The following is a 22,383-nucleotide window of genomic DNA, read 5'->3' on the forward strand; positions in this document are numbered from 1 at the left end:
GGGGGGAAAAAAGCAAATTTTGGGAAAACGAAACTGTTTTTGACCTCATAAATGTAAGAATTATAGTGACTTGTATATGTAATTGTTTGGGGTTGGTTACTTGGGGGGCGTTACTATAATTTATTGGGCTTTTACTGAGCACCAAGTGCTTTATATGAATTATTTCTTACTTATTCAACTGCTCTACAAAGTGGGCCTTCTTTCTCACCACCACCACCCTTGATAGCCCCTTGTCTCTTTCCTCCTTTTCCCATCCTCTTAACGTCAGAGTGCCAATAGTATTCATTAATGTTCACTAGCATAAGTATTTTACTTTATGAAACCATCTATGTACATGTCAGTATTTATTTTTGTCATTCTGACTTGCTTTACTACATATTGTTCCCTGAACACCTTCCATTTTGTAGAAAATGGCTGCATTCATCTTTCCTTGTGGCTGATCCATCTCGATCCAGTCATCTATTGATAGGCATTTAATTTTTCTGCATTTTCTGTAAGAGGATGCAGAACTAAATAACCTGCCCAACAACCACACTAACAAATAGTAAGGCAGCTAAGTGTGAACGTAGGCCTGTGGTCCCTGCATGGAGCATAGTGTTTCCATGAGCCACAACCACCACTAGGGCCTGCAATGGGTAAGGCGTGCCCATGTGTTATATCTGTCATTTAGAGTTATGCTTGTGTATCAGTTAACACACAACAAAGATTAGGTCTTGTCCTCTATTCATTACTATTTCCCAGTGCCTGGAATGTAGCAGAGATCAATAAATATTGGAAGGAAGGAAAAAGTTCCAAGGTGTTGCTATACATAGGTGACTAGTTGGTTTTAACCAGTGAAATAGCTACATTCAAGATTTTGGTAGAAAGAATAGGGGAAAAAACTAAATTCTACCTATTGTATGTTACAAATAAGTATAAATGAATATTAATAGGAAGGTAATCTCTGGGAACTAAAGACAAATACTTTTTCCTTCAAATTTTAAAACTATGAACATATTCTTATATAGATCTCTGAGTGGTTTAATAAATTCTAATTAAGCAAATCAGTAAATGACCTGTTTTTATACAATATGTCTTGAAGTTTTCTTATTTCTTTTCCAAATATTATTGCTTTTGGGGTTATGTCTCATCTTGTTGGAATGTACACAGAGGAGCCCACTTAAATCAAGTTTCATTTATTTCTAATTATTCTCTACACAGGGGAATGGAACAGACATAGGATCATTTGACTACTTGTGAAATGGTTCACACAAAGATATAATTAGTTATAATGGGGTCCTGAAAGTCTTACATTGAGCAAAATATCACCAAGGTCTTCCTCAATTGACTGAATGCTTCAGGCTTCAAAAGAACCCCCTTGAGCTTGTTTTGCTTGCTGCTCCCCAGGCCTGACTGCAACCTTCCCCACCTATTTCTGATCTGGAAGATAGAATGGGATGTGGAGATTGTATTCTTAATCACCGTTCCTGGAGGTCCACGGACCACACTTTAAGATCCACCAACTTATCTTGAAAGTGTTTGTGACCAAAGAAGTCAGTCTTTTCTCCAACCTCCTGCTACTAGGTTTGCGTTATGAGGTATGAGGGGCTGACCTCAAGGTGACTGACCAATCTGTCAACGCGATTCCAGGGAAGATGCTCCTCTCGGCACTTCATTCCAACGTGATGGCATAAAGAGAGATCCTCTCACAGATTACACCCCAGTGCCAGGTCAGGCCGGGAGGGGATGGGGTTGTGACTTACCAATCACCTTGCCCTTTCAACATCTAAACGGCCCGACCCACCACTGACCCCAGACTCATGGCCCAAAAAGCAGTTGAAATTCAAGAAAGTTGACAGAGGCACAAGAAGGCAAAATAAGCAGTGCTAATATGTTGTAGTAACTTTTGTAAGATCTTTTAGGGGCAATATTCTTCTTCTCTAAGTATGAATTGAATATTCACAATCACAATAATCCATAATTAGTGAGACCTTATGGGATATATCTAAGATTTATTATGGGAAAAAAGATACTGAAGGTTTTAATATTTCATTTTCAGTCCTTTGGGCAAAAGGATTTTATAATTCATCTCCAAGGGTATCAAAATTGTCCTTTGATACCTTCACAGAAATGGTTTTTCCTTCTCAAGGACATGGACATCCTTCTATTTTGATTCATCTGAAGATACAGCTTACTTTCTTTGAAGATGTACTAGCATTCCATAGCGTGAATGCACCTATATTCAATGTAGTTGATGTAGATGTAAGTTGTTGCAGGTTTTTGCTCTTTCAAGAAATCCCACCCGGAAGCATGGCATGCCGATCTGCACAAGTGAATGATCACTGATGTAAGACCAACATTTAGAAGAGCCATTCTTAATTTGTTTTATTTTATTGTTTTTCAGCTACGCTCAGGTACATTTTTAAAAATTCATCCAGACTATCAGCTTCTCTCTATTCCATTATAGTAAGACACAAATTATGTGACATAGTGAATAATAAGATGTTCAGGGTGCTCATATCATACATTTCCCCCCAAAATGAAGCTTTCTAATTAAAAAATTAAATATTAAAAATTAACCTCATCAAATTTTAAAAATTTTCCTATGTTTAGCAAAGGACTAGATACTTCTCAAAACTATATATATAAATGATCAATAAACACATCATTGCAAACCAAAGAAATGCAAATAAACATGCAATTTTCACCTATCAGAGCTCTAAAAAAAATTAAAACATAATTTCTAGTACTAGCAGGAGGAAACTGGAATTCCTCATATAGAGTTGTTACAAGACACTGTCACAACCTTTTTGGTTTTTTTTTTAATTAAACATTATATTTATGCAAATAAGAACTGGGGCACAGGCCAGAGGTGCGGAGGGTGAGAGGGTTCACCAGAGACAGAGTGGGGAGCAGAACAGGCAGACTGACTGAAATACACTGCTGAGGGGAGCAGTGGGCGAGACAGGAGAGGTCTGCTGTGCCATGTGGGTTGCTCCCTGGCTGGGGAGGCTGGCGACAGCTTGATAGCGCTGTGTCTTTAAACCCTGTGCCACCAGGGAGGCCCCCACCCCATCCTCTTTCTCTCCATGTGGCCCAGTGACTGAGAACAGGGACTCTGGCCTTGTCAACTGGGGCTGGCATCCTGCCTGTCACTTATTAGCTATGTGCGACCCTGTGCAAGTCACTTGTCCTTTCTGTGCCTCGTTTATAGCATGGGAAGAATAAAAGGGGTCTTTGTTTAGGGTTGTGGTGATGCTAACAGGACAAGGCCCAGCACAGTTTGTGCTATTATTGTCACCAAATGGCCAGTTGATTCTCAAGTGCCTGGCTGACCGCGGTGCCCCTGGCGATAGTCATTTCTTCTCTTTCTCACTCTCTGCTCTTTCCTATCTGTGCTCTCACTGATCTTAAAAAGTCCCTTTCATTTTGTGACAGTTGAATGACAGGTTCCACACTGACTCTCCGTTGACATGTACTGTGTGTCAGGCATCGGGCCAAGCAGGCATTTGCTCATTCCCTTGCAAAGCAGGTGTTTTTACCCCATTTTACCACTTGAGAAGGAAACTGAGAAGAGATTATAGGAACTTCCCCATGGACACATGGCTCAAGGCAAGAGCATCTGTCACTCAAACTCTCCTCTCAGCACTTGGCTGCCCTCATGAGTCCACATTCCCCAGCCTGGCCTGCAAGTCTTCAGCACCAGCCCCAGCCTGCCTTCCCAAGCTGACCTTTCAAAATCCCCTAAGCTACTACAGAGCATTATTGAGCATTTACAGGTCTAGTCTAGCAGGCTCAGGGGAAATCAGAAGAAAAAGGCAGCTCAAATCTTTTGGGGAAGTAAAATAAATACATGGAAGTAAATAAAGATAGGGACATGGACACGGTATCAGTTAAGAAACACATATCTGCTGGAGTGTTGGGAGAAAAAGGATGTGGGCGCGCAGGGGCATCACAAGTGGTACCAGAGGCAGGGGTCGGCTGTGAAAGTGCAGAGTCCATATAAATGAAACCAAATTGGGATAACATTGTGGGGTCTTTTGCTTTGTTTCACCAGATTCGGACAAAAAGAGGTTCTTCATGTGAGACTTGATTTCATTGTCACACCTTCTGCCATTTCTCCAGTGCCCTCTCAATACCAGACGGCCCTGGTCACTGCACCCCACCTGTGCTCGCTCATTCCTCTCTTTGGGCACTTCTGCCATCCTCCATGGCCTCCTGCCCTAACCCCCTCACCAAAGTTTGTAAAGTGCTAGATGGCAGGAACACTGTGCTTTCCTTTTTTATCATTACCTCAGCTATACCCCCTTCCTGCTACTAGTCCTGTTACACACACACACACACACACACACACACACACACACACACACACACACACAGAGAGCGAGAGAGAGAGAACAAGCAGCACCATGCCTTGCTCACCTAGGGCAGGCACTCATGTGTTGGTGAAACAAAGCAAAAGGTCCCACACTGTTATCCCAATTTGGTTTCATTTAGATGGACTCTGCACTTTCACCACTTTGCACACATACCAGCTCACCCCATGGGCTGCCTGCCTTTGTATAAACAGGTCCCTGGAAGACTCTGGACCCTAGCAGAGGCCTCCTCTATAAGGAGTTGGGTATGCTCCTGCCTTGGTTTCCTTATAGGCATATGTAGGGTAAATGGTTTTCAGCCTTTTCTTCCCTTCAACCATTAGGATTGCCCTGCCTGATGGGGCACCTGCAGTTCTTACATTGTTGTGTTGTTTACTTCGGTGGGCCATGGGAGGAGTATTGAGATAGTCAGGGAGAGAAGCAGAAGCAGGAGAAGAAGCAGGAAAAGAGGCAGGAGAAAGAAGGGGAGAAAGAAAGCCAGAGAAGCCCAAGGTGAAGACTTGCTGGGGGCTTGGAGACCTGCTGGCCTCCTGGCCCCTTGGCACCCCTGCCTGCCCTGCCTGCCGTGACCTGTTTGCTGCACTACATGTAAAAGCACAATGAAAACCTGAGAAAGCCACCGAGGGCTCTAGGACTCTGCTTTAGCTGTCTGCTGGGATCATAGAAACCTGCTCTGTGCCCTTCCTGTCACTACAGTATGCATCAGTGAAGCTTGCTAAAATGTGGATTCCAGACTTGGCTTCTTCTCCGAGAGCTGCTGACACAGAAGCTGGCAGCAGAAATCTGGGTTTTAAATGGGAGCTCTGGGGCTTCCCTGGTGGCACAGGAGGTTGAACGCAGCGCTGTGAAGCTGTGAAGCTGTCCACAGCCTCTGCTGTGCGGGTTCAATCCCGGTCGGATGGGGAGATACACATATGGCGCAGCAGACCTCTCCGGTCTTGCCCGCTGCTCCCTTCAGCAGTGTATTTCAGTAGATCTGCTTGTTCTGTTTCCCACTGTCTCTGGTGAATCCCCTCACCCTCCCGCACATCTGCCTGTACCCCAGTTCTTGTATACATGAATAAATAAAAATAATACATGGGAACTCTGAAACAGAGGGTCACCACAGGGTCCTTGGAGGACACCTGTGCTCCCCATTACACTAGGTGATCCAGCTGGTTTTTCTATGGCTCCCGAATGGAAAAGGCTGAAGGAGCCTGTGTTTTAGGGGCTGGAGATGGCATTGGTGTGGGGATCTCTCTGAAGCACAAACACATCTTAATTTTCAGAGCCATCCACTTGAAAGCTAATGACCCGGTTGTGTGAGCCCACAGGGAAAATCTGGAAGAGCAAAGCTGAAGGAGCTATGTCCCTTGGTCCCCTCCTGAGGATGCAGAAAACTACTTCCGCAGGGGTTGATTCTGATTAACTCTGCGGATCCGTTTTTGTTTGTTTGTTTGTTCTTCATGTGAAGGGGTTTCTATTTCTGCTAAGGGCCTGCTCGGTAGAGGCACCCTGTTTGGAAAAGGCAGTATTTGCTAAACCCTCAGAGGCTCCTGACTCCAGGAGAGGGATCAATATCCCAGGACTCCAGGGAGGGGGCCCTTTGTAGTGTGGACTGGCTGTTTGTGTTTCAGGCTCTAAGGGAAGGTTAGCTCCTAATTAAAGGCGTAAATGCTTTAATCCCTGGCCTGAGGGCTTCCCATGGCGCATTAGCTGTATTAGGAAGGAAATGGATTGTAATCCCTTTAATAGAAGCCTGGAGGAACTTGAGGGCTTCTGGTTTGGGAGAAGAATTTCCTCCCGTGATTTACAATATTAGCATGCTAAATTTGCATAGACAGAAATTTGGGGCTCAGTTTTTCCTCCCGGGAGACCCAAGCAAAGTCTCTTTCAGGTGGCCACAATAATTAAGCTCCTAGATGTACCAGAGTAGATGCCAAGTCATTTTGCATGTATTTCTCCTGCAGTTTTGCCATCCAACTCTGGGAATCTGTATTGGACCAACAATTTTATCAATAAGGAAATAATGATTGAGAGGTGACTGTCCTGGAGGAAGGATAGGAGGCTCTTGTTGAGAAATTTTGTTGAGCTCTGTGCTTTGGAAAACTGTCTGGTTTATTGCACTTTGCTTTATCATGCTTCACAGGGGTTGTGTTTTTTACAAACTGAAGGTTTGTGGCAAGTTACGAGTTGGAAGTCTGTATCTGCCATTTTCTTTCACAACAGTGTGAGCTTGCTCTGTGCCTCTGTCACATTTATTTATTTTTTTCTTTGTCACATTTAATGAAAGATGTATATTATCTTTTAGATACTTAGTACAGTATTGTATAAATATAATTTTTTATGCATTGGGAAACCAAAACGTCTTGTGACTCACTTTATCACGTTAATAAAGTGCTATCAGTTTTATTGTGGTGGCTGGCACTGAGCCTGCAATATTTCTGAGGGGTGGGTATGCAGTTGAATCCTGTCCACACGGTATCCTTTGTTTGTTTGCTTTTTAATAACCTTTACTTCCCTGCAATCATACTTTCTAGAAAGATGTTCATATTGGATTATATAGTACAAGGTTTATCTGAGCCTCACGATGTGCAACCCTTGTATGTGATTAAGGCTTAAAAAACAAAACCGAACACACCAGGGTTTGCTTTCTGCTTTACTTTTCATCCCTTACAAATATTGAAAAAAGTCCTTCCCCTCATATGCTGCTAAAGGAAGAAGCAAGAACCATGTTCTTACCTGTGTTGTATTCAGACACAACACGTATCACACTGTCAAAACCTTCAAAATTGATATGAAAACAAACCCTTGAAATCTGACTGCATATGGATGGATGTTCATGGGATAGAAGGCTGAATGGACATAAATAATTTTTTTTATAAACATGGAAAAAAAAAAAAGAGAAGAAATCTGACAGCAAAACTATGACAAAAGCCCATAACAACTATGTTGTCTTCTGGATGGAGAAGTCCAAGCACACCCAGCAGAATATCGTAATTCTCTGTGAAGAAACAGGTCGCTGTGATCACGAGTAGAATTTGCCCTTGCTGGGTAGGTGTGGGTGGCAGAACTGCACCCGTGGGGCTATGCTTTAGCATTGCTGCTTGGACTCTGAGATCCTGCTGAAACCCCAGTCAGTGAAGGTGACAAGCACAGGAGACATAAAGAGGTCTGTGTACATGGACCCCATGACCTTTTCACTCCCTTGACCTGATTTCCCCTTCCAGTGCCCTTGAACACTCTTTTAGGGAGAGACATGGGATGTTTCTTACTACAGCTTGTACTATGGGGTTGCGTGGGAGGCTACCCAAGTCCTCTGTTAGTTTCAAAAACCATCTAGGGCTTCCCCGCTGGCACAGCAGGTTGAGCACAGCACTGTGAAGCTGTCTGCAGTCTCTGCAGTGCACGTTGGATTCCCACTGGCCAGGGAGATACCCACATGGTATGGCAGACCTCTCCTGTCTTGCCTGCTGCTCCCCTCAGCATTGTTTTCAGTCTGTCTGCCTGTACTGCTCCCCGCTCTGTCTCTGGTGAATTCTCCTGCCCTCCCAGCGCCTCTGGCCTGTATCCCAGTTCTTGTATAAATAAATAAATCTAAAAAAAAAAACCATCTAAACTTTCTGACTGTGGACTTGGGCTAGTAAGCGCAGTAAAAGTCTCCCCTTCTTCTGCCATCATGTCTAAGATGTGTAAGCTCTTTATTGGAGGTTTAAGCTTTGAAATAAACAATGAGCACTTCCGGAACCATTCTGAGCAATGGGAAACACTCACAGACTGTGAGGGAATGAAAGAGCCAAATGCCAAGGGGTCCAAGGCTTTGGGTTCCTCACTTATGCCACTTGGAGGAGGTTAATGCTGCCATGAATGCAAGGTGGATGGAAGAGTTATGGGACTTTGTCAAGAGAAAAGATTTAGTCCTCACTTAATGCTGAAAAAGATTTTCATTGATGGCATTAAAGACATAGGGACCTAGGGCCTCCCTGGTGGCACAGGGGTTAAAACACAACCTATGAAACTATCCGAAGCCACTGCAGCACGAGTTTGAGCCCTGGCCAGGGAGATACCCACATGGCGCAGCAGACCTCTCCCAACTTGCCCGCTACTCCGCTCAGCAGTGTATTTCAGTCAATCTGACTGTTCTGTTCCCCGCTCTGGTGAATCCTCTCAACCCCCCCACTTCTAGCCTGTACCCCAGTTCTTGTATGCATAAATAAATAAATCTTTAAAAAAGAAAAAGACACAGGGGCCTCCCTGGTGGCCTAGGGGTTGTCTTAGCACTATCACCACTATGGCCTGAGTTCGATCCCGGGCCACGGAGGTGACCCACATGGTGCAGCAGAACTCTCCTGTCTTGCCTGTGCTCCCCTCAGGAGTGTTTTTCAGTCAGTTTACCTGTTCTTTTCCTCACTCTGTCTCTGGTGAAATCCTCTTACCTCCCTGCACCACTGGCCTACACCTTCAGTGCAAAAAAAAAATAATTAAAAAGAAAACACAGAAGAATATCACCTAAGAGATGACTTTGAGTAGTCTGGGAAATGATTGAAATCATGACTGATTGAGGCAAAAGGAGAGACTTTGCTTTTGTAAATTTTATTTTTATTGATTGATTAATTAAAGATTTATTTATTTATGCATACAAGAGCTGGAGTGCAGGCCAGAGGTGTGGGGGGTGAGAGGATTCACCAGAGACAGAATGGGGAGCAGAACAGGCAGATCTACTGAAATACACTGCTGAGGGGAGCAGCAGGCAAGACAGGAGAGGTCTGCTGCACTATGTGGGTCACTTCCCTGGCCCGCCAGGGATCGAAATCGTGCTGCAGTGGCTGTGGATAGCTTCAAGTGCTGTGTTGTAACCGCTTGCGCCACCAGGGAGGCCCCTGATTTTGTAACCTTTGATGACCATGGTTCTGCAGACAAGATTGTCATTCAGAAACACAGTACTATAAATAGCCACAATTGGGAAGTAAGGAAAGCCCTATCTAATTAGGCAAGAGATGACCAGTGCTTCCTCCAGCCAAAGAAGTTGAAGTGGTTCTGGAAACTTTGGTGCTGGTTATGGCAATGGTTTGGTGGGAATGACAACTCTGGTCATGAAGGAAACTTCAGTTATAGAGGTGGCTTTGGCGGCAGCCATGGTAATGGTGGATAAGGTGGCAGTGGGCATGACTGTAATGGATTTGGTAATGATGGAAGCAGTTTTGGAGGTGGTGGAAATTACAATAATTTTGGCAGTTACAACAATCTTCAAATTTTGGATCCATGAAAGGAGAAAACCTTGGAGGCAGAAGCTCTGGCCCCTGTGACGATGGAAGCCAATACTTTGCCAAACCACGAAACCAAGGTGGGTGTGGTGACTCAAGCAGCAGCAGCAGCTAAGGCAGTGGCAGAGGTTTTAATTAACTTTCAGGAAACAAAACTGAGCAGGAGAGGAGAGCCAGAGAGTAGACAGGGAAGCCACAGGTGACAACAGTGATTTGTGAACTCAGCGAAGCAGAGCGGTGGCAGGGCCTCGCTGCTACAGAGAAGACAGATTTCACACAATACTAATGTGGATGGGTGTAGTGGCAGGAAGGGCCACAGTGCAGGTTATCTATGATCTGGCAGACGGGTAAAGGAGTGTCTTGGAGCCCTCGGTGGCTTTCTCAGGCTTTTATGGATCTTTACATGCATTGCAGCAACCAGGCACACGGCATGCAGGGGTACCGGGGGCCAGGAGGCCAAGAGGCCTCCAGGCCCCAGGCAAGTATTCACTTTGGGCTTCTCCGGCTTCTTTCCTCCCCTTCTCTCTCCTGCTTCTCTCCTGCTTCTATCTCTCTTGGTAACTATCTCAATTCTCCTCCCATGACCCACAGAAGTAAACAAGACAACAATGTAACAACCGCAGGTGCCCCATCAGGCAGGGCAATCCTCATGGTGGGAGGGCAGAAAAGCCTGAAAAAACGTTTACCCTACAATGGGCAAAAATCTTGAGGACTGTATTTGTGACTAATTGTGTAATAAGTTTTTTAGTTTCTGTTCTGTGAAAAGTGTAAAGGATTCCAACAAAGTTTTTTTAATATATTTTTTGCTTAATGTAATAGTCTGATCATAAAACTGAGTAAAAATGTATCTTTAAAAATAAAAAAACAAAACTGGGGGCATCCCTGGTGGCGCAAGGGGTTAAGACACAGCCAATGAAGCTGTCCTGAGACACTGCAACACAAGTTCGATCCCCAGCCAGGGAGATACACACATGCCGCAGCAGACCTCTCCTGATTCACCCGCTGCTCCCCTCAGCAGTGTATTTCAGTCAGTCTGCCTGTTCTGTTCCCCACTCTGTCTCTGGTGGATCCTCTCATCCCCCACACCTCTGTCCTGTACCCCAGTTCTTATATGCATAAATAAATAAATCTTAAAAAAAAATAAATAAAACAAATCGCCTATATCACCAGCAATTCTGAGGGTGATATAAGGTGTCCATTCCTCCCTGAAACCTTTACCCAGTGTTCACTCAAGGATGCTGAGGAAGCTCAAGGACAAGTATGTGCAACTGCAACTTGAGAGCAGACTGCTCCGATGATCTTCCTGAACCCCAATTGGCACCCGCTTGCAGTATTTCCCATCAGCCCCCAATGACTCAGTCCCCAAATCTGGGAATCATCTTTGATACCTCATTCTGTCTTATCATTACTGCTTCCTAATAAAGATTAAGTCTTGTAGAGTCTACTTCCTAAAAGTCTCTTTAAAATATTTTTTATTTATCAATTTTTACTGAGGCAGCATTGGTTTACAGCATTTCTTAAATCCCAGGTATAGCAATCTAATTTGACATCTGTATATTCTACAGCATCATTTCCTATTTAAAACACCTCCTGAAACTGCTCTCTCTTCTCCAAATCCACCATCCTCTCCTCCAGTCTGTTCCAGCCACCACCATCAGCCACCTGAGAACACATCTTTTCATAGTCTATTATCTCCATCCCCTGGGCCAATGTCTGCCAGTGATCTTTTTGATAAGCACATTCCATCGCATCATGCTACCGCTTAAACTCCCCATTATTCTCAGGATGAAGTCAACCTACCCCCCTATCCCCCACTGGTTGAAGCTCCACCTATCTGGAGCTACCCTTGTCTCTCCTCACTCTGCTCTAGCACGGCAGCCTCTCTCTCCTACACAAGACCAGTCTCCCTTCAGCCCAAGGACAGTCATCCAGGCCTGAGAATGCCCCTTCCTCCTTAGGACAGACTTAAAAAGTCACTAGTTAAGGCAAGCCCTTTTGGACCTTCTACCAAGATGGGATCAGGTCCCCACACCCCATATTTCTCCTTCATGACACTTGTCACAATTAACTTAAAGGCCTACTGTATGATCCTTTGTACATTTGTTTACAATTTTACTGTAATTTCATAAAGACAGAGTCCTTTTCTACTTTATTTCACTACTATAATCATAGTTTCTTGCACAATGTTTGTTATAGAGCAGAAGCTCAGAAAAGGAGAAAAGGTGGGTGAATATTATTATGAAGAACATTAGGTACCTTCACAGACGTATTCATCTGACTTCCCACACTCACTCAGGTGATTATTACATCCTTGCTTATAAAGCAACAAACTGAATTCTATTGAGCTTACATGATTCATCGAAGGCATCAGGATATTAGGTATCAGGACTTGAAGTCAGGGCTCCAATATCTACATGATGGTATTTTCATGAAAAAAAAAAAAAAAAAAATCCTGGGACCCAAAAACTTCTGTTCACTTATATCTCTGCAGCCACTCTATTCTTTGCCCCGTTTGTCACCATTTCTTTAGTTTTATCAAATTCACAAGCACATAAATTCCTATCCTTAAGTTACTAAAAAATAAAAAAAATGAGGAAGCCTGTTTCTTCACTTCAAGGATCCCACAGTTTGTTAAAGAATAACTCTCCAACATTGAATTTGTTGGGGCTGCTCCAACTGTAAATTACAGAAACTCAGCTAAAATTGGTTTTTGCAAGAAAGGACATACATTGGCTAACATAATCCACACAGTTTATATGTAGTCAAGCTTCAGGCATGGATGTATCCAGGGGTCCAGTATTCTAATGTAAGAGAAAGAGTGAGGAACAACCTCTGAGCCAGGGGGTGATGCTCATAGTGAACTCAAGGTAGACTCTGTCCCCTGAGTGGGTGGGGAGGACTGTTGATGGGAAAAAGGCTTTTGGTAAAAGACAAGATTTCATCTTTTTTTTAAAAAATAAATGAGTAGTATTCCATTGTGTATGTATGTGTGTGTGTGTGTGTGTGTGTGTATGTATATATGTTTGTGCCTCACACATATAAACATATATCACATATGTCTTTTGTTTTAAAAGATTTACTTATTTATGCAAGCACTGAGGTACAGGCCAGAGGCGCGGGATGGTGAGAGAATTCACCAGAGACAGAACAGGGAGCAGAACAGGCAGAAGGACTGAAGTACACTGCTGAGGGGAGCAGCAGGTAGGACAGGAGAGGTCTGCCGTGCCATGTGGGTATCTCCCTGGCCAGCCGGGAATGGAACTGGCGCTGCAAAGGCTGCAGACAGCTTCACAGCACTGTGCTCAACCTGCTTTGCCACAGGGGAGGCCCTATATCATATCTTTTTTTTTTTATTAGATTTATTTATTTATTTATACAAGCACTGGGTACAGTCAGAAGCACAGGAGGGTGAGAGAATTCACCAGAACCAGAGCGGGGAGCAGAACAGGCAGAAGGACTGAAGTACACTGCTGAGGGGAGCAGTGGGCAGCAGGAGAGGTCTGCACGCCATGTGGGACCGTCCCCTGGAGGCTGGGGAGCAGCTGGGGATTGAACCGGCGCTGCAGAGGCTGCAAGCAGTTTTGCAACCCAGCGCTCAACCGCTGCGCGACCGGGGAGGCCCATATCATATCTTCTTAATCCATGTAGTAGCAAATGATGTGTGTGTGCCCACACATGTGTGTATTTCACATCTTCTTTATCCATTCATCCATAGATGGACACTTAAGTTGTTTCCACATCTTGCCTTTTATGAATAATGCTACAATGAACATAGGAGTGCAGATATCTTTTTGAATTAGTGTTTTCGTATTCTTCAGATAAATACCAAGAAGTGGAATCACTGGGTCATATGGTATTTCTAATCTTAATGTTTGAGCTAAATCTATGCTGTTTTCCCTAGTGGCTGTACCAGTAAACAGTACCACTAACTGTGCAAGGCTTCCCTTGTTTTCTACATTCTCACCAACACTTGCTGTTTCTTATCTATTTGATAATAGTCATTTTATTTACATTTTAACTGAAATTGTAAGCAGAACAGCAAGGAGCAACCTCTGAGCCCGCGTGCAGCGCTCATCCACTCATGGCCAACTCAATAATAAAAGGTGGAGCTTTTCACACTTCACCCAAGCAGATAGGAGGAGGGGTTGGCTGATGGAGAAAGGTGGTGGAGCTGAGACCTTCAGGCAATTAAATTGCTGGGGCTTTTGGACAATTAAGCTACTGGGGGTTGGCTGTCACTAGTGAGGAGAGGTGTCTGTGCAGAAGCTGGCAGTTTGCCACATACAGCTTCAGGTTGGACCTCCGTCTCTGCTCAGCAGATGCTATCTGGAGTAGCCCTCGCCTGTAAATTATCTCTCTCTCTCTCTCTCTCTCTCTCTCTCTCCCCCTTGTCTTATTCCCTGTGTATATAAAACTTGTAATTGTTTCTCACTGTGTGTCTGCTTTTGGGTCATGTACTGTGTTCTTAAGCATGGTGGTGAGACCCACCAACGGGGTCAGCCCAGTTCCCCTGTTTGCTCTGTTTCAATAAGAGGTAACATCTCATTAAGGCTTTGATTTGTATTACCTTAATGATGAGTGATAATGAACCTCTCACGAGTCTGTTGGCCATCTGAATATCTTCTTTGGTGAAACATCTATTTAGATACTTTTTCCATTTTTCAAATTGGTTGCTCATTTTTTGTTATCCCATTTTATCAGTTCTTTATATATTTTGGATATTAATCCCTTGTCAGATATATAATTTGAAAGTTGTTGATTTTATTCTTGACCAGTGGGAAACATGGTCTAAGGCTGCTCCAGGCTCACGGGGTTCTTAGTGCCTGCTATGTCAGAAAGAGGGAGCCTCTATCCTCAGAGCTGGTCATCAGTCCCGCTTGCATCAGGAGCCTCCCCCTGAATCAATCACTGTGGCCCAGAGGATGACGTATTCTGGGGACAACACATCCATTTAGTGTTCAACAGATTCATTTAGTGTACCACATCCATTTAGTGCACCACCAAGCTATATGAACCCTAAAGGAGAGAGAAGAGTTCTTGAAGAGAAATTGGCATGTCATTACAGAAAGCAGGGGAAAGTCTGAGATTCACAGTACACTCCCTCTTTTGGTTTCCTGCCCTCACCCACTCCTTTCCTTAGGCCTCCTTATTCCGGGTTGTTCCTGTCTTCCTGGCTTTGCACTTGCTGATCCTATGCTGGGAATCCCCTCCTCCAGATCTTCATGGACTGATTTTCTCACACTTCAGATCTGTTTTACCATCACCCTCTCAGGAGGACTTCTCAGTCCCCTCCTCACTTTTCTCTCAAACACCATCTTGTTTATTTGCTAGTCGAATGGTGTCTGAATTACTTATTACTTTGTTTACTCTGTGTTTTCTCTCATCAGAATGTGAACTCTCTCCAAACAGAGATTTCCAGCTATTTTTTTCATTGTTCAATCTGCAAGTTCAGAACACTGCCCAACACAAAACAAGATCTCTGCAAATATTGGTTGGATAAATGAAAGGCATCTATGGTGTATCTAATGAGAGACCATGGGGAGCTTTATAGAGATGTCCCTTAAAAAAAAACGGATTTTTTTTCTTGTAGTAAATATATATAAAATTCACCATTTTAACCATTTCTAAGTGTAAAATTAATGGCATTAAGTACATTTACTTTGTTTTACGATCATTGCCTCTCCTCTATCCATTTCTAGAACTTTTTCATCTTCCTAAACTTAAATTCTGTTCCCATTCAACACTAACTCCCTCCCCGTTCCTTCCAGCATTCTGGAGACCACCATTCTACTTTCTTGTCTGTATGAACGTGGTGACTCTAGGTACCTCACGCAAGTGAAATTGTACAATATTGATGTTTATGCTTATTTCTATAACATTTCCAAAGTTCATCCATGCTGTAGCATGTGTCAGAATTTCCTTCCAAGATTGAACAATATTCCATTGTATGTACATCGTATTACTTTATCCATTCATCTGCTGCTGGATACTGGGTTACTGCCATTGTTGGTGGTTGTGATTAGTGCTTCTGTGAGCACAGATGTGCAAGTATCTGCCTGCATCCCTGCTTTCAGTCCTTTTGGGTGTAGGCTCAGAAATGGAATTGCAGGATCATATGGTAAATCTAGGCTTAACTTTTTTAAAAAAAAGTTATTTATGTTTGCATACAAGAACTGGGGTACAGGCCAGAGATGTTGGGGGGGGCGGTTAGAGGATTCACCAGAGACAGAGTGGGGAGCAGAACAGGCAGATCGACTGAAATACACTGCTGAGGGGTGCAGCGGGCAAGACAGGAGAGGTCTGCTGCACCATGTGGGTCACCTCCCTGGCCAGGATCTAACTCATACTGAAAAGTGGCTGCGGATAGCATCATAGTGCTGCGATGTAACCTCTTGTGCCACCAGGGAGGCCCTATGTTTAACTTTTTGAGGAACCACCGAACTGTTTTTCACAGTGGCTATGCTATTTTATATCCCCACCAGCAATGCACGAGTGTTCCAATTTCCCCACTTCCTCGCCAACACTTATTTTTTTGGTTTTAGGCTACAACCATCCTAATGGGTGTAAAAGAATGTGAAATTTTGAGCAGTGGAGGAGGGACAAGCCAGCCTTTCAGGCAACAGAGGCCTGGAGAGGCTACTGTATGAGATGGATTTGGTCACACATAGAGTGATGTGACAATGAAAGTGGAGTTATGTTTACCTCCCTTTCCTGGAAATAAACAGATTCTGTAGAGTATTGGAGAGCCCTGTCTACCAGTACCTTTCAAGGCTGTCAGGGTTCTTATTGGCTCAGATGTGTTGGGACACTAGCGTTCATTGTGAGAGAGGGTGAGGCAGGGACAGGGCTTCAAATCACAATGACCCAATCACAGTGACTGTGACCAAGCCAGCCTCCATCATGTAGGTGAGGGTCCATCACAAAGTTGGGCGTGGCAGTGGCACATGAGACAGGACTCTGCATGCATCGGGGACCTGGAGTTGGAAGCATAGGAGCGTTATCGTCCCATGGTAGAAGGAAGGGTAAGTGCAATTTGCACTGAATCTGAAGCTGACCCCAGCCCCAGGAGAGCAGCTGTCTGCACAAAAAGGAATGGGCATCAGGGTCAGTTGAGGTGTGGCGACTACCCTGCTGGCCCATAGCCAGCTGAATGGGGTGGGTCTCTGGGCATGGTTCTCATGAAATGAAATGGAATCATTCAAGAACTTGGGGTCCATGTACACAGAATAGGATGAGCTCAGAGAACTGGCCAGTTCCACAGGCAGTAAGGTCTCTCTGCTAGGATTTAGAGCTGGAAGGCAAGGCGCAGGGTTGCACTGATGAACTGCTAGAGTTCCACTAGGAATGCAGAGCCTCACAGCTTTTTTCACTCTGGCTACCCCCAATTCTACTAGAAATCATGGTTGGTGCTTCTGGATCAGAGTGTCTGGACTCTGCTTCCTCTAGGCAGTTCAAAGCCCTGGTCAGAGGGTAAGTCAGCAGCTCTGGCTCTAGAGCCCACCTGAGCACATCTTCCTAACTTGGCATTGGTGACATTATGTTGACATTTTGAAAGAGGCCTTGCTGGGAACATTTATACTGCAGAGATTGGCAAATAAAATAGGCCTTATTTGCCCCCACAAGGAGATTGTTAAACATTTCTTAGCACAGCACTTACACTGTTATCAGACAGATAGCACCTCTACTACAGATTTACCACTGCTTGAGCCTTAAATCTGATGTTGTCAATAGCTCTAGCTCCTCCTAAACCCTGCTCCAACCCCTTTGTCCCAGGGCCCCCCGCCACCAGCCCATGTATCCCTGCTGCCACTGCCAACTTCTGGATGATGAATGTGAACTGAGGAAAGGGACTAGCCAATCATGCTTTGTTGGCACAAATTTGGGGACTGTGCCTGTTTACCCCACCTGTAGCAGAAGCAGGACTAACCCTCTTTTCTGTGTCCAGGTGTGTTGCCATGGCAGGTGTGGTGTACCCCAAACAGGTGAGTGTTGTGACTTTCTGTCTCCTGAAACTATCTCAGGGCTGGGCAGGTTTAACCACAGGTGAGAATCTGGCTCTTTGAAGCTTCCTCTGCTCATCATTCTGGAGTGATGGTTTTTTTGGAACCTGGCAGAGGAAAATTAGGGGTTTATAATTTTCTGGACATTCTTGACTTAATCATCATGCATTTGTTAGGCATCCTCAGTGTGCCAGGCACTGTGCTGGGCTTGGAAGCTACAGAGATACCTAAGATTAAGTTCTGAGCTAGGACTTCCTTAAGTCAATTACCACACACCATGATAAGTGCTCTAATGAGGGAGGTAGAATATTTTAGGCAAGCAAAGGAAAAGAGTTTCGTTTTGGGGAGGAGGAGAATGAAAGGGTGGGGGAGATATATTTGAGGAAATGACATTTGACCTGGGTTTTTAAAAATATTTATTTATTTATGCATAAATAACTGGGGTACAGGCCAGAAGTGTGGGGGGTGAGAGGATTCACCAGAGACAGAATGGGGAACAGAACAGGTAGATGTACTGAAATACACTGCTGAGGGGAGCAGTAGGTGAGATAGGAGAGGTCTGCTGTGCCATGTGGGTCACCTCCCTGGCTGGGGATCGAACTAGTGCTGCAGTGGCTGTGGACAGCTTCACAGTGCTGCATCTTAACCCCTTGCGCCACCAGGGAGGACCCTGATATGGGTTTTTGAAGGGTAAGAATTTGCTAGTTGGTGAGGAGTACAAGTCGCATTTCTAGGAGGAGATAAGAGCATGTGCCAGGCATGTGGGAAGTGAGGCCAGAGTACAGAGGGCATGGACCCAGGAAGCCAAGGGGGTAAGATGGTAAAGTCTAGTAAGTCATAAAGGGCTCTAACGCCTGGCCCAAAATTTGACCCTTGTCCCACAGGCAACGAGAAGCCATTGAATGTCTTTAAGTGATAGAACGTCTTGTTTTGTGTTCCTCTTTGTCCTCTAGTCCCCTGTGGATTTAGACATATACCAAAGCTCCTACATGGTTGACTATAAACCCTATGGGAAGCACAAATACTTGAGAATTACACCAGAAGAGGTAAGAGGCCACTCAGTCTTGTCTTCTGTCCAATTGCTTAGTGAAATCACCATTTTTTCATTTTTATTGTAAGGGTGGATATTTAGAAGAATATCCAGTGTCAGGCAATCTAAGATTATGATCTAAGATCTAAGATTTATGATCTAAGATTCATAAATGATCTATTTGGTTCCCTCTAAATAAATTGTTCTGGCTTGCCTTTTTCCAACTTTATTATATATTGGATTTTTGGTGATTTTCATTTTTTGTTGAGTATTACGGCATATTCTTTATCTTCTGCTGTTTAGTATTACATTGGATGACTATGCCATAATACATTTGTCTGTTCCGTCAGTGGACATTTGGGTCATTTACCATTTTTGTTTCTCCTCCTGCCTCTAAATGCTGCAATGAGATGGGGCACAGCTAACTGTGCCAGAGCTCGCCCCTCCCAGCAGTGGGTTTGCTCTTCATGGGTGACATCACTGTTTTGCAATGTAGACGCTTCCATTGATTTTCTTGGCAACACAGAGTTGCCCCCTGTAGGACTCCAGTCTGGCCATTAATTCACATTGTCAAATTTTGAAAAATTTTGCCAATTTTATGGATTTGAAATAACATATGCCTAAGGTCATGATTTTAATTTCACTGGATATCATGAGGTTGGATAAATTTTCACTTATTTATGGATATTTATTATTCTGTGAAATAACTGTTCATATCATTTGTCCATTTTTCTACTGGGTTGCTTGTCTTTTTCTTATTAAGTTATAGGAATTCTTTAAATATTCAGTTATGTACATGGCTCAATGCTTCTCCAGTTACTCTCTTTCAGTAAATAGAAATTCTTATTAAAATGCCTTTATCATGTGCTCTTTTGAAGTCTTGTTTAAGAAATCTTTTCCTTTCCTGAGATATCACCACTAAAAATAAGATGATCGCTACCAATCAAGATGGAACAATTCCTGGGATATGTTATTTAGTGGAAGCAAAGTGTGGAGTGGCTTTATAATACATATCACTTATGTACAAGCCAGGAGGGTGGAGATATACATTTATGTTTATATGTATATAAAGTATTTCTAGAAGGATACAAAAATCACTGATGACAGTGGTTGCCTCTGAAGATGGGGTCCAGGGAGGAGAACTGACTTTTCCTTAAAAACCCTTTTGAGCATTATTTTAGTATCTCCCTCTGCTGTAATGGAAATGGTAATAAATTGTCATTCCACAACTAATTTAAATTTTAAAAAAGGAAAGGGTTTTGGGTACTTTCGAGTTACTTCTGTCTTGAGCGCTTCTTGGAAAGCTGCATCTTCTACTTCCCTCAGTCCTCCATATCTATATGATTTGTCTCCACAGCAAGTAAAGGTGGACACCCAACTCCGGGCCAAAGAGTTCTATAGACCCATTCTCAGCCCCAACCCCAAGTTAGAGGATGGATTCTCCGCTTTCAAAAGACTCCACATGACTGCCAAAGACCTGGGACAGCCTGGCTTTTTCCCATCACAGGACCCTGTTACTGCAGCACAGAACTGCACATTCACCAGTGTCTGCCCCTCGGCATACCCAGCTTCCAGCTCTCTGTATCTGGCCCAGGGGGATCCAGTCTGGGTCCACCAGGTGGCTGACTTTCCTTCTCTGCTGGAGCCAGAGCGCCAACCTGCTCCAGAGGTTGGCAAAGGCTACTTCCTACTGCCCGGCTATCTCTGTCCTCATCGCCATACCATTAAGTTCCCCATTTTGAACAGATGGGGACCCCTGATGCCATTTTACCAGTAGGAAGGATGAAAACACCATCCAATGGCCCATGGAAATCCTTCCCTCTCACAAGGAAATCTCTGCTCCACCTTTGGAATACAGAAGGGAGAAATGAAAATAAAACTCTGGGAAGATGTTCTAGCAGTACTGGGACTGGATTTGCTCTACGGAACTCCCTAGTCTACCTTGAGACACAGCATCGCCACTACAGAGGAAGCAAGGGGTGGAGGAGAGGGAAAGAGAGATGAAGGAAGAGAGGGAGAGAGTGAGGGGCAGAGAGAGAGAGAGAGAGAGAGAAAAGGAGGGAGGGAGGGAGGGGGAGAAGGAAAATTGGTATGTAAGGGAGGCTGAAATGTGCGTTGTTTATTATTTTTTTTCTGAAGATTTATTTTATTTATTTATTTATTTATTTATTTATTTATTTATTTATTTATTTATTTATTTATTTATACAAGCACTGGGTACAGTCAGAAGCGCGGGAGGGTGAGAGAATTCACCAGAGCCAGAGCGGGGAGCAGAGCAGGCAGAAGGACCGAAGGACACTGCTGAGGGGAGCAGCGGGCGGCAGGAGAGGTCTGCGCGCCATGTGGGACCCTCCTCCAGTGGCCGGGGAGCAGCCAGGGATCGAACCAGCGCTGCAGAGGCTGTGGGCAGCTTCGCAACCCAGCGCTCAACTGCTGCGCCACCGGTGAGGCCCTTGTGTTGTTTATTATAATTAAGACTCCTACTCTAAAGATTCTTAGGTATTTATTTACAAAGTGTAAAGATCACCATTTCCCATAGTCATTTGGATGTTGATTGTGACTGTAAAACTTGATATGCTATTGGATAACTGTTCTACTTAATTCTCTTATTTTAGTTCATCACCCTCACCTTTGTAGCAACCAATAGTAACCATTTAAAGGGCATCATTTCTTCTTGCAACCTTTCTTCTAGCTCAATGGGGCTCTTTGTGAGCAAATCTGTTTAAGAGTTAGATAGGAAATAGCCTAAGCTGCTGTCACAAAGTGGACCAAGGTACAGTAATTTGATCAATGTACTAGTCTGTCTCTCTCCACACAGGAGGGAGGTAGACAGTCTGGGAGGGGAACACATCTTTGCTGTGGCCTTCATCTTTGGGTCCAAGAGGCAGCCGTGGTCTACACTGTATTCCTTCTGAATTTATGTTTTGAAGCCCTAAGTCCCAGTGTGGCTTTATTTGGAGACAGGACCTTTAGGAGGTAATTAAGTTTAAACGAGGTCATGAGTCTGGGTCCCTGATCCCATAGGATTGGTAGCCTTCTGAAAAGAGAAAGAGAAAGAAATCTCATTCTACGTATCTGTCTCTGCCTCTGTGTGTGTGTCTCTCTACATACACAGACACACCTGCACGCATGCAGGCACACACACAGTCTGAGGAAGGGTCCTGTGAGGACACGGACATGGTGAGATTGCAGCCATCTGCAAGCTGGGAAGAGATTCCTCATTGAAAAACAGACTCCCAGGGCCTCCCCTGGTGGCGCAGTGGTTGAGCCCTGGGTTGCAAAGCTGCCCGCAGCCTCTGCAGTATGGGTTCAATCCCCAGCCGAGAGTCCCACATGGTGCACAGACCTCTCCTGCTGCCTGCTGCTCCTCTTAGCAGTGTATTTCGTCTCAGCAGTGTATTTTGTCGGTCTGCCTGTTCTGCTCCCTGCTCTTGCTCTGGTGAATTCTCTCACCCTCCCGCGCTTCTGACTGTACCCAGTGCTTGTATAAATAAATAAATAAATCTTTAAAAAGAAAAGAAAAGAAAAACAGACTCCCAGACCTTGATCTTGGATTTCCAGCCTCCAGAACTGTGAGACAATAAATTTCTATTGTTTCAGCCCCCAGGCTGCAGTATTTTGTTATGATAGCCTGAGCTGACTAAGACAGTCACTGATTCAGTCATGGACAAGTCTGGGTAGTGGAAGCAAGAAACAAATACGAGTGTTTCCCTCTTCGGGACACAGTGCAGAAGTGATATTCCTCACTTTCAGTT

The 22,383-nt window shown here is 44.2% G+C and overlaps 1 protein-coding gene across 1 annotated transcript; it reads left to right on the forward strand.

The window, feature by feature from the left end:
• The first annotated feature begins 16,456 nt into the window (after positions 1-16,456).
• On the forward strand, positions 16,457-20,605 carry TEX37 (testis expressed 37). Its single transcript, XM_037528874.2, has 4 exons — positions 16,457-16,620; positions 17,544-17,580; positions 18,552-18,644; positions 19,986-20,605. The coding sequence occupies exons 2-4, from the start codon at positions 17,554-17,556 to the stop codon at positions 20,403-20,405; spliced, it is 540 nt and encodes a 179-aa protein (XP_037384771.1). The 5' UTR covers positions 16,457-16,620; positions 17,544-17,553; the 3' UTR covers positions 20,406-20,605.
• Positions 20,606-22,383: the final 1,778 nt, after the last annotated feature.

This window comes from Talpa occidentalis, unplaced genomic scaffold (genome assembly GCF_014898055.3).
Source record: "Talpa occidentalis isolate TD23 unplaced genomic scaffold, MPIMG_talOcc4v2.1 talOcc4.5, whole genome shotgun sequence".
Lineage (NCBI taxonomy): Eukaryota > Metazoa > Chordata > Mammalia > Eulipotyphla > Talpidae > Talpa > Talpa occidentalis.